The 15,026-nt window shown below is 41.0% G+C and overlaps 1 protein-coding gene across 2 annotated transcripts in view; it reads right to left on the bottom strand.

Annotated features, from left to right (window-relative positions):
* The window catches only part of LOC145774465 (kelch-like protein 12), a 32,735-nt gene that overhangs the window by 14,822 nt on the left and 2,887 nt on the right, over window positions 1-15,026 (bottom strand). For both annotated transcript variants that reach the window (XM_082585721.1, XM_082585720.1), the window contains exons 4-9: window positions 14,343-14,496; window positions 13,888-14,105; window positions 12,839-12,988; window positions 12,108-12,183; window positions 9,739-9,821; window positions 9,258-9,438 (exon numbers count right to left, since the gene is read on the bottom strand). In XM_082585721.1, the coding sequence (XP_082441847.1) occupies window positions 9,258-9,438; window positions 9,739-9,821; window positions 12,108-12,183; window positions 12,839-12,988; window positions 13,888-14,105; window positions 14,343-14,496 (862 nt within the window). The remainder of the gene's footprint in view (window positions 1-9,257; window positions 9,439-9,738; window positions 9,822-12,107; window positions 12,184-12,838; window positions 12,989-13,887; window positions 14,106-14,342; window positions 14,497-15,026) is intronic.

Genomic DNA, 15,026 nt, shown 5'->3' on the forward strand with positions numbered 1-15,026 from the left:
AGGGGTTATTAGGAAAGTTTAATATTTCCTGGGGGGCAGGTTTACAATTGACCTCTTTTTAATTTTTTTTTCTTTTCGTTTTTCCATCACTAAATGTAATGCAGATGAAGATATATATGCATAGGCGTCGTAAGAGCTGGAATGGTTTAGAAGATAACAACGCCTCATGGGGAAAACACTGGTGTCTATCGCTGTCAAATCTTGCTACACTCGCTTGCTGAAAAATATAACTTGGTTTTGTTTTATCTTGAAAAGTTTTTAAAACAAAATTTGTTTGATTTTGACAGAAATTTTTTCCTTTTCTTCTGTTTAAAATTGTAGAAATTTGGTTTGGTTATGCGCTCAAAACAAATATAAAATGAATTGGAATCTTACAAAGCAGAAAGCCTCATGAAGTGAAAAATGCTTGGTCTTGCGTATAAAGTGTTTGTTCAATGTATATGAACTTGTTTCGCTCAGGGATGATTTAAGCAACACACAGAGTACTTCTAAGTTGTTTTCGCTTGTACGAAATTCCTTTGTCTTGGTCTGCTTTCGAGTTTTAAACTTTTCATTTCAAAAAATTTCTTCACCAGACTTGCTTCAAACATTCCTTGTTTATAACTATTTGATCACCTTTCAGCAAAAAACATTCAAACTCTGTTTTCAACAAAATAGGCCTGTTGAAATATTGCAGATCAGTGGGTTCAATTTGATTTCGCCTTGCCTGTTTGAAAACTTGTTTGCGCAGTAGTGACAATGCTCACTCTAAGTAACAATTCTGAATCCATTATTAGGTTATTTAAATGTGTTTTAATATGCTAGTCAATATGACATGTGGGGTCGAGGTGATGTATCAACATGAGTATAAGATAATCACAGGGTTTATAAAAACTTTCATCTTGGACCTAATTTTTTCTGCAGCAGACTAAAAGTTAACCACTAAAACAAGTATTCAAACTACCCCTTTGCTATGAACATTAGATGGAAACTGTTTTCGTACTTCACAGTGAAGACCAACCAAACACCGCGTGCGATATTTGTTGACAGCGGATTGCATTCGTAGAATACATTGCGCTTCCCACTAAACCAAAATAATTACAAATTTTTAACCAAAAGTCGTAATGTTGGTGAAGCCGAATCGACATCTTGGAGCCTTGATGATCAGTACAATAATTACAGAACTACCTTTCGTGACCTATCACAGACCCACTTTTGTTTCTGCCGTGTAAAAGTAGGTTAGCATATTTTCACTTAACTTCAGGAAAAAGTGTTTTTTTTTTCAAATTGCTTCCCATGAAAACTTTCTCCGTACGTCACTAAACATATGAAATATCATTTTAACTACACAGAAATGTGAATGTTCAAATAAAAGCGAGAAGTGCGTGGAATGTTTGTATGATTAAACAGGAAACTGAACAAACAAAGGTTCCAAAGTAATGAACCATATTTGGGGAAAAATAGCTGGAAAAAGAGGAAGGGTTACACAACAACTTAAAAACATCGTGTTCATCCGGTGTCGCAAGTTGCCCATCCCAGCTCTACACGATGTGACTCTTGCTCACGTTAATTTCACCACAGAATGATGGGCTTTCAAAGTTACATTTAACATCAACAATTCAACACCTATCCTAATACGTCGCCATTAACGGAAGACAAAACCGATAATCGGACGCGTGATGGAGACGACGATGACAATGACACTCGCTACAATCGTTCAGATAATTTTTAAATCACAAATCTAGATGTCGAGTTGACTGATTGGCAGAGTGTTTTACAAGTCTATTTTCCATTTTTGAGTTTATTATCACTTATTAACATGAAGCGACATAGACATATAAAACTCTGCACTTTATTGTTGATTCATTAATGTGCGTATTGGATCCTATGCGTTGTTCTCAGCGCTTTGCGATCGCAGCCGCAGATTGTTAGACCAAATCCATTTCTTCAATGCTTAGTGCTATGCAAGAACAAAATTCAGTGCTAATTTTATAACGTCTCAAACACGACCCGACAAGGTATAGAACTCACGTCTACCGATCAAGAGGTGGGCGTTCTATTCACTGCGCCATCAAGCCAATAACATTGTTCTGAAAGCTAAATGGCCTGCAATGTCAATTTATGTTATTACAGAGTTTATCAAATCGTGACGACATAATTTCATTAGCATCTCTGCAAAAAATAAAATAGGTTGGTGAAAACCGTTGAGAAAGTCAGCGCCCTTCATTAGTTTAGTTTGTCATGATACCACTCAGCCCTCTTTTCTGTTATTAGGTGAAAAGATTCGCAATCACTACTTCAAATACATTTTGATGAACTTTATGTGACATTAAATGAAATAAAAGTGGCGATTTTGATGTAGAAAAACTTTCAGCAAAAGGGGGATAGAGGCGACCTAGTAAGTTCCTTAAAAAAAAACGTAACCACGCTCAGAGAACTTCCAACCAAACCATCTTCATAATATCTAACTAATAATTTTCAATATCAGCTTGTTGAGCTCAGTGAACAGAATTGAATTAATTCGTGCAAGCGTAAGTCATTTTATATCGCAAAATGTTGCCTGGTCGTTTTTCATCGAGCGCTATTGTAGATATGATTTCTGTCAGAAGAAAATAGTTTCCCGCATTTTTACTGCGTGCTGAAACGTATTTTAAAGATCAAATTAAATACAAGAGCATTACAATGCTTATTTTCAGCATTATTTAATGCGAAAGGCAACAAATTTTTAAAACCATTTTAAAACTTTGTTTGAAAGCATGTTATTCAAAAAGTGCGCAAAAATAATAACTTTTAAGCCTTTCATACCTTTCCTAGGAAAGGAACCACTCGTATACGCTAAAAAACTTTCTAAACTCTTTAAGTGTAAATTTGATATCGACATTGTTCCTCTGTACAAAACTTTTAAAATAAGTAGATATGTTTCGCTAAAATCTCCCGTTCCGCAGTCTCTTCGTTCCAACATTGTCTACAAATTCATTTGTTCGTGTGACACGAACATGACATACATATGTTTCTCGGCAGCCGATTTGTAGCAAGAATTGACAGCGATAGACACGTGTTTCGCCCATGAGGCTGGGCTCATCAGTATCGCACCGTAGTGTTAAACTGTTTTATTTGCATCAACAGCGCACGGGTACAAATAATTGACACGGCGAGAGAGCACAAACAAACATAGCCAGGTCGAAGACTTTCAGAAACCGGCCTGCCACACCCCACGGCGGCGGGGAGCGACGTGATTTAGGGGTGACGATGCACCCGGAGGGGTAAGTCCACCAGCTTAGGTCGCGGGGGCCAGGCTGGGGAGTCGAGGTACCTGTGGAGGGAGAGTGTGGATCGAAAACGTTACATGACCCGTCCGCAAATTTAGAATGGCGGAGCGGGCCAGGGAGACAGGCTCCTTCTGCATTGCCCAGAAAGATGGCCTGCGACGGGCCGTCGCGACGGGCCGTCGCGACGGACCACCCGTCGCGTGTGGACGCTGGAACCGGCAGTAATTGACCGCCGGGCGGCGCCCACGTCTCCCTCACGCGACCTCGGCGCAGGTACTTGACTCTTATACCCGGTCTGCCAGTAGGCAGAGCGGATAAAATTGGGGTCTACCACGAGAAAGAGAGTCAACTATTTAAGGATAATTTGGCTCTCGTGGCAAACAAAATTCAAATAAAAATGTGGAGCAGAGGCTCGATTAATCAATAGAAACAAAAAATATAGGTGGAAATGTAATACATACTCACTGGAGAAGAGTAAGCTTTGATTCGGCGAGCACGGATGTGCACTGGCCAGACGTTGACGCAGGTTCGCCCAGCTGGGTCGGGGAGGCTAGCGATTGAAACCAGAGGCTACATTACCAAGAAAAAGTAGAAAATTGGGGTGGAAATTTTGAGGCTGCATCGAGTTGATCAGGGGATCGTGTTGATCAATGCGTTGAAAGCAGAGCGAGGTTGATCCGAGCGGGCAAGAACAGCGTTACAAGGCGAAGGCAGCGTAAGATAATTCGAAACAATTGATTGATTAATACATAGAGATATAGTGATGATTGAAGTTACTTAATTGCTGACCAGTCTCGATTCACAATGTACATTAGACGTTTTATTCCTTTCCTTTGTTCATTTTTGAATGCTTGGGTTTGATGAGACTGGAGCGTTATAAAAAAGATGACACTGGTTTATAGACATATGTTGATGATATAAGGTGATAAATTTTAAGACAATTGATATAAGGTTATGACGTCTAAACGGTTTGCTGTCTTGCGCGCTCGGATACTTACTGCAACGTTTCTGTTATTGGGGAATAAGTTTCTGATCGCTGAAGTCGTCTTTTCTATGACGTAGCCCCTCCACAAGTGAGCCCGGCGTTCCAAGCTTTCCAGACGCGGAAGGATCCTTTGATTGAGAGGGAAGCCACTTTTCTAGCCACTTCTGCTACCCCACGAGAAGGAACGCCCAAGGCCGTCAGAGCTCGAGAGCTCGTCGGGGCATAGCTCCCGAGGGAGTCTACGACGAACGGAACTGACAGGACGTCCCTGCAAGGGCGCTTCCTGTCTTCCTTTATGTTGACACATAACTCGCCGTACTTGTCGTGTTTCCTGTCAGCGGCTTTTCGAAGAGAATCCGCGCCGTTGTCGAACGGACATGTGACGTCACATACGACCGTGACACCGTCAGGGCGTTGCAAGACGATGTCAGGACGCAGATCGGCACCGCCCGCTTCCACGTGCTGTGGAACCGTACTATCTATGGAAAGCCCGGGTTGCCATTCGGCAGGCACGTGCCCCACGATCTCCCTCAATACTGAATTGTGTCGCTCCGTGACGACAGTCATCACGGTAGGGCAGTGATTCAATATGTGGGGGAGAGTCTCTTCCGCTTTCCCACACGCACGACACATGGAAGGTAGGTAACGGCGGCCATGGCTTGGTTTTGATTCAAGTGGCATTAGATTCAATCTAGCTTTGTACGCAAATACTCGGTCCGCGTGATCCAGGAGCTCCGGGCGCCGGGTCCAGGAATTTGAAAATCCGGACAGGCAGTGGGCACTGACCGTCTTGCCTTGGTCAGGTTTGGATTCCCACTGTCTCCTCCACCACAAGTCATTGTGTTGATGGAGGGTCGGCACCACTTTTTTCCTTATAGGAGGGGTGATTGTGGAGCTCCCCGCGGCCAACTCAAGGCCGCCATCCGGGCGGGCGGACCAACGACGTTCAGGCGACGGGTGGCCGCAGGGACACGGCCCCACAGGCTCTCGCCTGTAGGGCACGGTCTAGGACGGGCGCCGTCAGGAGGGGGGTCACTATTCAGATAACTGGCCAGTTGGTCAGTCGTGGGATCTGGAGTGCCGAACCTCAGACAGGCATGACGCCTAAGCTGCCCGAGAGCGACGGCAGAGACAATGCTGTCAGGTGACGTCAGCATCTTGAAAGCATGAGCTAGCGAAAGCGTGTCACTTTCGCGACACAAGTTCGTGATGCCCAAACCTCCCAATGCAGGCTTACAGTAAAAGAACGCGCTGCAGGCCCACTTGGGAAGACGCCACGCCACCTTCAAACACCGCAAAACCAGTCGGTCAAGCTTCAGAAGCTCATACTGTCTAAAGCGCCGCACTCGCAGATGGTATGACGCGGACGGGAGAATGATGGAAGTGAGTGCCAGAAGTTTCTGGCTTGGGGTAAGAAAGGATTTCATCAATAAGGAAATGTGCTTCTCCAGAATGGAGATGAAGGGTTGGGTTAGGGATGCGTCCGAGGCGTAACCGGTTCGAGCGCCCAGGTATTTATACGTCTCGCCTTTGGGGATGACTCGAATTTCCTCCCCGGCAAGGGAGAAAGGTTTCGGGTCGACCCGCAGACGGGACGCCGACACTTTCCCATAGGAAAGGGTGCCACACTTGCGTGGGTTGAACCGTAGCCCGGACCAGGAAGAGAAGGGTTCAGTAGCAGATAGAAGAGAGATTATCTGCTCGCGATCGGAAGAAACGAGACAGATGTCGTCCGCATAAGCCATACAACGCACTTTGATGTCGTCTTCTTTGGCAGGAAGGTTGTAGCCGCAATCCGTTTTGTCACGGACGCCCCTGAGGAGCACCTCGATGACCAAATTGAATAGCAGCCCCGACAACGGGCAGCCCTGACGGACTCCCCGCCCCACAGGGATACGATCGGTTTCACCATTGCCGCAGCGGACGGTGCAGGTGTTGTCGACGTATATGTTGGAGATGCACTCAATAAGGTCTGTGGGGGCGTCGAAATGACGCAGGACCTCGGCTATGCATTCGTGCCGGACACTGCCAAAGGCGTTTCGAATGTCCAGAAACGCAACTGACACAGGCCTTTTGCGTGACTGTGCATCCGAGAGGATGGTGTCGAGCATGAACACATGCTCATAGACGCCCTCTGTGGGCATGAATCCCTTTTGCTCTCGGCTGATAACATTCCCCTCCACCGCCCATCGCTGCAGGCGCCGGGCCAATACGGCGGCGTAGATTTTATAAATGTTTCGGCAGATGGAGATGGGCCGCCAGTTGCTGACGTCGTGCAGGTCACCCTCAGGGTCTTTACATATGAGTGTGATCCTGCTGGTTCTCCACTGGTCCGGTACACGACGGTTGATCCGGCAGGTCTCAAAAAGGCTGGCCAAGAGTCCCCCTCTTGGGTCCAGGGTCTTCCAGAAACCGTAGGACAATCCGTCAAAACCAGGGGCGGAACCGACATCAAGCGACTGGAGGACCGCCTCCACCTCCCGGGCCGTAATGGGACCTTCACCGTCATCGACGGGGAAGAGGTTTACACCATCCTGCTCGTAACGGTGGGAGTTCATCCACTCGGGCATCTGCGAGCAACTCCCAGCTTCAGCAGCGGTCATGTCGCGTCGAAATCTCTTCTCAATTTCTTGAGGTGGGATTTCGTAACCACGGTCACTGTTTTTGCCTTCAACGATCCGGCGGACCGTTCCCTTCGCGTCCCGCGAGAAGGCGGCTCGCAACCCCACGCCCTTACGATATCGGGCTCCGTTCCCGCGCGAACCCCCGCCGCCCGACCGAGGAGAACCCCCGTTCGAACGACGGCGAGCCGCGCGAGCCCGGGCGCCACGATTGAAGCGTGGTTTGCGAGGACGTGTCCTCTTGGGCGGCGAAGTGCCAACGGTCCACTCTTCCAATTCAATGCAGAACTGGTCGAAATTTATGCCACCCGCTAAAGTAAGGTTCACTAAACTGCAAAGAGCCCGCCTGGAGCTCTTCGTCTTACTTTCCCTGACAAGTTCAACAGAGTCTTGGATGGATCGTTGAGTGTTGGGTGTGGTGGACATCCCTGGGGTAGTCTGCGGGAGTCCGGAGTCAATCGTGGCTTGGTTGCATGCCATGGCGTCACTTCGGGGTCGAGTCAAGGTTTGGAAAGGGATAGTTGACAGGAAATTAGAGTGGGTGGTTTGGGTAGGTGGGGTAAAAGGCTGGGCTTCAGCAGACAGCGTCGAGGTACAAGGTTGTATTAGAGGGATGGAAACAGGATTAAAGGGTAAGGAGGAGTGAGATAGGTAGCGTTGGAGAGACTTGGAAGAAGTCTGCATGGGCGGCTTGGAAGAGCTGATTGAGTCCCCAGCTTCAGCTCCGGTGGAAGCCGTCAGAGGCAGAGAAGAAGAAGAAGAGGGACGCGAAGCCGGCTTGGATAAACCGAGCGAGTCCACTGCCACGGCTCCGGTGGTGGTCGGCTTGCGCAGAGGTACATGTAGAAAAGGGTTCGCGCTAACAAAACCAGCAGGCGCCAGGGCAGAGGACATTGTGAAGAAAGGGGCGTTCTTCCCGGCTATCAGCACAAGGCTGAGCACTCACTAGTACAGCGAGCAATTGCGATTCGCTAACCATAACGGTATAGCTTCCACGCTAGCCATTCAGACCATCCAATCAACAATATGTTTCTCGGCAGCCGATTTGTAGCAAGAATTGACAGCGATAGACAGGACTTGCAGTCAATGGCTAGCGTGGAAGCTATACCGTTATGGTTAGCGAATCGCAACTGCTCGCTGTACTAGTGAGTGCTCAGCCTTGTGCTGATAGCCGGGAAGAATGCCCCTTTCTTCACAATGACATACATAGGTATGTCCACAAGACACTTGGTTATTAGAGCAACGGAACACCTAAATTTAAAAGACATCAACAAACACAGTGCAATTAAAGACCACATCTATGACTGCAGTATTTGTTCCAACATCAAATTTACATTAGATTCATTCAAAATAATTCGCAACTGTCAATTAGAGTTTGAAACTAAAATTCATGAGGCACTCCAAATTAAGCAGCACAACCCCAGGCACAACAAACAATTATTCGCTGGAGGAGCATCTGTTCTGTTGAATTTGTATTAGATTACGTTTGTTTTATGTTGCTTAGTGTATTTTTCCTTGATTGCCTTTATGTCGTTCCGCTCACTATCTTGTCTCATGACCACACTCCCGCATAGTTTATAACAGATTGTTACCACCTTTTGTGTTTGTTCATCAGTTGTTGCTTGTACGCAGGTCAGTGCAGTTTTATTTATTTTCAGTCATTTATGATTAACATTTCACGAATATTTGTTTTTGTTTAGATGAATGAAGATATTTTCCTGACGAGGGCATAAAGCTTTGCCGAAAACGTTTAAAGTTATGTAGCTACTGTATTTTATTTTATGTCTTATTTTTTGAATTATGCAATTCAGCTGTTATCGATTATCTGTCTGTGGTATTTAAAAAGTATCTCTCTGCCAAAGCTATGATAAATTTTAAAGTTGTGCAAATTTCGTAAAGTCAAATTTAGGCCTAATTTGTTTAAAAAATTAGAAAAATATGAAATATGTGAAAAATATGAAAAATATGAAAAATATGAAAAAATATGAAAAAGTGGCTATCACGCTAATGTCATAATCAACGAAAAAACAATCATCAAACATCAAACTTGAAAAATTAAAACAACGATAGAGAAATTGTTGAGTGAGCAAAATTAAACGCAAACATTGGTGAGCATGTGGCATTCCGGACCAAACTTCCAAACAAACCAAAGTAATCTCATCAAACATCAACCTATAAAACATAAACGCTCGATAGCGAAACTTGCGTAAAAAATTGTTGAGTGAGTGAAATGAAGGTGAAACATTAGCGAACATGTGGCACTCCAGAGCAAACTTATGTAGTGCGCGTCAGATGCGCACTTGGCACTCATCGTTGTTAATATTCACTATTTTTGTCACAAACATGAGTTTGTCTGCTTGTGTAACCAACTTAAATTGAATCAAAACTCAAGTAAATTCTTACCATTACAAACTACAGAAGCAGCGTGACATCTCACAACATTTGTGGAAGCAAGTTGAGTCCAACCAGATGTTTCATCATTTAACTTGAATCTTTCAACCACTTTAGTTGCACTTCCACCGATAACAAAAACCTCACTTTCATGGTTAACAGCTGATCCACGCCGGTGTTCAAAGTTTGTGTTCTGAAGAAACATAAATTGTAAAAAAGTGTACAAGATCAATAACTTCACGATTTCACAAGACTTGCTTGAATGTCCGACATAATTTCACATCAATTCCGCAACGTCGAGTGCAATCACTGCAACTGCATGTGATGTATTTGCTGAAGAGCAAGATATCACAAACACAAAAACATTTAAATATTAACAGCTTGGAGCTCACAACTCATAGTCAAAGAACATCTTGTTTTTGAGTGCACACCATCAAACAATAAATGCACTCATCCTAAAAAACAGTAAATCCAAAAACTTTTATTGTTTTACCAGGAAGTCAGTTACTTCTTTCTTTCTTACGTCATACTTCCACACATACTTTTTATGAAACGCAAGAAATTGATTCTTCGATTCTGAAACAAACAAAAAATGAATAAGTTTAAAATATTTAATAATAATCAGCGTGTCTATATGACAGGGGCGTATCCTCAATGGAAGCAAGGGAAGCATTGCTTCCCCTATCAAAATTGAAAAAAGAGAAGATGATATTACAGTATTCAGTCAAACGATTTCGTAATTTCTTTACCTGAATACGAATTAGAACAGTTTCTAACTCATGTCCCTGTATGATATCAGCACGGTTTTAGTTTTAAAAAAGTTGGAAGCTTACGGAAGCAAAGATTCGTATCGCTTCCCTTGCTCTCGTTTTTGTTATAAGGAGAAACAAGTGAAAGAAAAAGGAAAAAAGCAGCACGAAGTTTGCGCGATTTACGTTTCTTTTAACTAATCTGTGGAAGCAATTTAAAAATCAATTAAAACTCGGTCGCAGAGTTGCCAACGTGGCTAAATTCCTCGAATTATGCTTTTTTTTAAATTAACTCTTCAAAATGCATAATAATCAATTTTTCTCTAATATCGTAACCTTACCAGATGAAACCATATTTACCATTGTTCAATGCATGTTCCATACTTGCTTAATACTCGTAATGTAGCGGATTAAAACTCATCTGCTAGAATACTTTTATACTTGCTATTTTTCGGGCTACTTTCAGAATTATTTTTGCTACAATTTATTAAAATCCGTTACAAGTCATAAAATATATGGACATTTTATTATTTTTAATAGAAACAGGTAAATATATCCACTTGGCTTTTTTGCCTAATATTTTCCTTGTTTTGGCCTTTTTTTGTATTATTTTAACTTTAAAACCTTTTCATAGTCTGGCAACTCTACTCTGCTGGATGTTGTGCCAGTGGGCTATGTAATGAGAAAATCTAAGGCGCTGTTATGGCTATAATATCGGCCTAGTAAGCAAAAGTTTGAGCCAAATGTTGGCTTTACAGTGTAATATTGGCTGGATAGAGTTTGGCATAAGACAGGATATGAGAGGTCTAGGCTAGATTTAACTTGACTGAAATGAATTTTGGCTGCTACTACAGCAGTAGGTAGCTGTAGTTGAGTTTTTGGTGTTTCTAATTTTAGCCGCATTTTTTGCCCATTCGTGTGTAAGAGCTACCTTTATTAAGTTAATAACTGTTTATCTGCTAATAAATTTCATACTGTTTGTCTGCTAATAAATTTCATAAAAATATTACTCTAAAAATGTTTCCAGAAAGCACTATAATTCATTATTTGAGTGTAATTTTGCAAAAAATTTTCGGAGGTGCATGTCCCCGGACCCCCCAAAAGAATATTTTGCGTACGACACTGAACGTACCCTTAACACTCGTGGTTCATTGCGTTGAGTAAGCTATCTACGTCATGTACGTAAAACATTACAGTAGGCCTATATGCGATTATTATTTCACAGTTTTTTGTTTTCAATACAAAATCTACTATATAAATACGTAAACTAGTTGCTGCAAACTAAAAAAATTAGCGTCAATGCAAGCTGAGTATCTGGTAGGCTAATCTTACATAATACGACTTAGTGGCTATTATTAATAAATGGACGTCAATTCGTTTCGATTCGAAAAAAACTTCGAATGCCGTTCGTTGAATTCGGTAGCAAGGAAATGAATGAATTCTCGTCTATCACTCATTACTATGCTCTTCACGACAATAGTTGATTTTGCAATTATGGCGCAATAATGATTTCAACTTTTCGCGCTGGCTTTTGTTTTCCAGAAAATACTGTATAATTTTTTTAATGATGCAAGTTAAATTGATAAGCTTTCTGTGGATCCGTGTGCCAAAAATAACACATTGTGAAACAACAGGCGCGGCCATACAAATACATATCGAGCGCGGACCTCAGACACCCCTGTTTTAGGACCATGTAACAGCTAGTACTGGACTTTGTTTAGCACTAGATCCATGACAAAATTGATCGGACAATAATGATTGATTTATTGAATTTATTAACATTTAGGAAAATCACACATATATTTCTAGACGTTTCTAGTCACTGATCAGACAATTTGAATTGTATGACCTTCCCTCAATTTGGGCTGACTTAACGTTTGAAGTTGTTGATAAAAAGTAGAAAAAAATGACTCCTCGTATATTTTCCTAACAAAACGTTTGATTGGTGACGTCAATAAACAAACGACTTGAATAATTCGACTCCGCTTTGAATAACTTTCATTAATAATGCGACACAAACTTTGTGGGTCATAAAAGCTGTTGGACATTGTGACTCAATGAACAACTCTTACATGCAGTACTAAAATTTTAAACTAAAAGAAGTTGTCCAAACCTTCAGTTGCAGCAGCACGTGGAATTGCAGATAAAAGTAAAATATTTGTACATTCCAATGAAGTCGTAATCAATTCCTGAAAAATTGAAAAGAACTTTAGCAAATTTACATGCAAGTTTAGTGTCAATATTTCATTATTTATCAGATAGTTGTCCTTCTCCACAATAGTTGTCCTTGTTGTCCTCCATTGTAGTTGTCCTCCACTGTAGTTGTCCTTGTCCTTCTCCATTTAAAAGTCCTTCTCCACAACAGAAGCCGTATACTGGAGTAGAGCCATTTTTACTTAGTTTCTATTGATTACATCAGTGCGTTAGATCATTGTTTTGTGACGTTGTATTCAAAAACTTCTTGTTATTGTAATAACTTGTGTTAGGTTTCCCATCGCTATAGTGAGCTAAATGTAATACTTATCGTAATTCTTCTTAGTTATTGTTGAGAAATCTTGTTTAGACTTATGATTGTACACGTATATAGTACACTAAGTACAGGTATATTATGCCATCTCCTACAAACTTTCAAAGTGATCAGTGATCAAATTAGTGACTACATTGAATGGGCATTGGGCAGCACTGTTTTGATGATATTCACGTATTTTCTACTGCATCCTTTTTTCCGAGCACAACCATGCCCGTTACAAACATACAAAAATTATCATCAACAACAACATATGCTCACGGTTAATACATACATATGAGATAGCGATTACTAATCACAATACTTGTCAGATTTACCTCTTTCAATGCAACATCTTGCAAGAAATTCCAGGATAGTTTTCCAAGTTCAACATAACTAAAAAGTTTAACCAAGTGCTTCTTACGTGTGGCGACCTCATGTTTGACCCAATTTATGAGCGCATGAAACACATTTTCTTCAGAGGATACCTGAATGACGGCATCAATTATTGCTGCACTTCATCACAAATGAGTATTACGTCACAGAACAAACTGATATGAAATGTCGAATCCAAATTCTTCTGCTCAGTTCATGGAATGGAAAGCAGATAATGGCCAAGCAAACAATTTACCAGAATGTTAAGTTCAGTAATTGCTAACATTATTTACACTTTTGAATATGAACGGCAGTCACAAGTTTTAACTTTTCTGTAAGTAAAGTAAACAATATCACACCAAATCAGAAGAATCGGTTTATTTAAATACAGAGCTTTCGCCACACAAGTGTGGCTTCATCAAGTATAAACTTATTCAAGTAGAATCTTGAAAAAGTTTAGAAATAAATATAGAAAATTAGAAATAAAATAGAAGTTTATACTGATGAAGCCACACTTGTGTGGCGAAAGCTCTGTATTTAAATAAACCGATTCTTCTGATTTGGTGTGATTTTGTTTACTTTATTTAAAATGTTTTGTCACACCGTGCATCCCAGTGGATCATCAGTTGAATTATAGGAAAATTTGATGAAAAGTTTAGGAACGAAGTTTTGTTTTGGAATTTTCTGTAAGTGTCGGCATTACTAGCCTAAAAGTTGTTGTTCTGGGCAGGTTCAAACTGACTCATCATTAAGTAGAATTCACTTATTGGAGCTTTTGTCAGGATAGTGCCAAATGAGCTATTGTTTAATGTGTTCAGTATGAAGGATAGGCATCTGATGTTATGGAATGGTTTGCGTAATATACAGGCCATGTTTATGTGACTTGCAGAAGAACACAATCATACTCTCTTGCAAATTAAATGCCTTGACGAGCAGTCTGGTTTATTTTTATTGTAGAATTTGTGATCATCAAAATCTGTCTGGAGTCTTAATTTGAAATAGGCCTACAAACCTTTTTCTCTTTCACTTGCATCACTTCGAACATCACGTCTGGTGTTAGCTCTTTGAACTCTTTTCCTTCGATGACTGATTCAAAGTTCTCAGCAATGACAATGTTTGCTTTTGTCACAACTTGGTCCAGATCATCCATTTTCGAATATGCTTGAATTGTTAAGCAATTCGTCACATCAATTTCATCAAGAAGAAATTCGATGCAATATTGTTTGAGATCTAAATAACAACCCACACCACTAAACAATCTTTTAGTATCATGAAATTTGCTTTAAAATTATTCATCAACAAGTTAAAAATTATAACTTCTGCCGTTGTATTGATATCTTCGCCACAATCTAAAAACAAAAATTGCTTCAAAAAACTGACTGTTTTAAAAGATTAAAGTTATCATAAGGTGTTGTGTAAAACGTTTCCATCGTTTCCACGTTGTGCAAAACAATCGTTGATACTTACTTGGAATTTGCAAATAATTTGCAGCTTCAAGCAAATTGTAGACGTTTTCATTTGTGACCACCACTTCACAAGTATACATGAAGTTTAAAACAGTTTCCATGGTATCCTCTTTCACTCCGTGGATATTTGCTTTGCTTTCATACTTTTCCTTCATCTAACAATTCACAAAATGAACAAAGCTGGGTCATAGCATGACGCGTTTACCAAGATTATGATGTTGATGACGTGACTAATAAATGAGTTTGTACAAATAAACAACCGAGAGCTGAACAAAGATGGAAATACCTTTCAGCTTAACTAATAATCTCATCTCTGGTCAAATTTCAAGTGAAAACAATTTTAATTTACTTTATTACATTTAATCTGGTTAATTTTGATTTTTTAACAATGTTCTCAAATCTACATCTACGTTTACTGCAATGAGGATACTTTAAGGTAGAAACAGTGGCGTGTCTGTCTGCAGTCAATGTACTTGTTATATAAAGCAGCTTACACAACAATATGTCCAGAAGCGTGTTATCTTTTCTATGCAAGGCCTAGACCCTAATATACAATTGCTATGTATTTTGTGATTGAACAGTTTTGAAAGAAATAATAACCGCATTTATTCTTTATAATTTAGTAAATATTTGTAAAATCTTTTTTTCTATATCACTTCATGAATTGTTTTTTTTATAGCAGTTT

This window comes from Aplidium turbinatum, chromosome 7 (assembly GCF_918807975.1).
Source record: "Aplidium turbinatum chromosome 7, kaAplTurb1.1, whole genome shotgun sequence".
Taxonomy (NCBI): domain Eukaryota; kingdom Metazoa; phylum Chordata; class Ascidiacea; order Aplousobranchia; family Polyclinidae; genus Aplidium; species Aplidium turbinatum.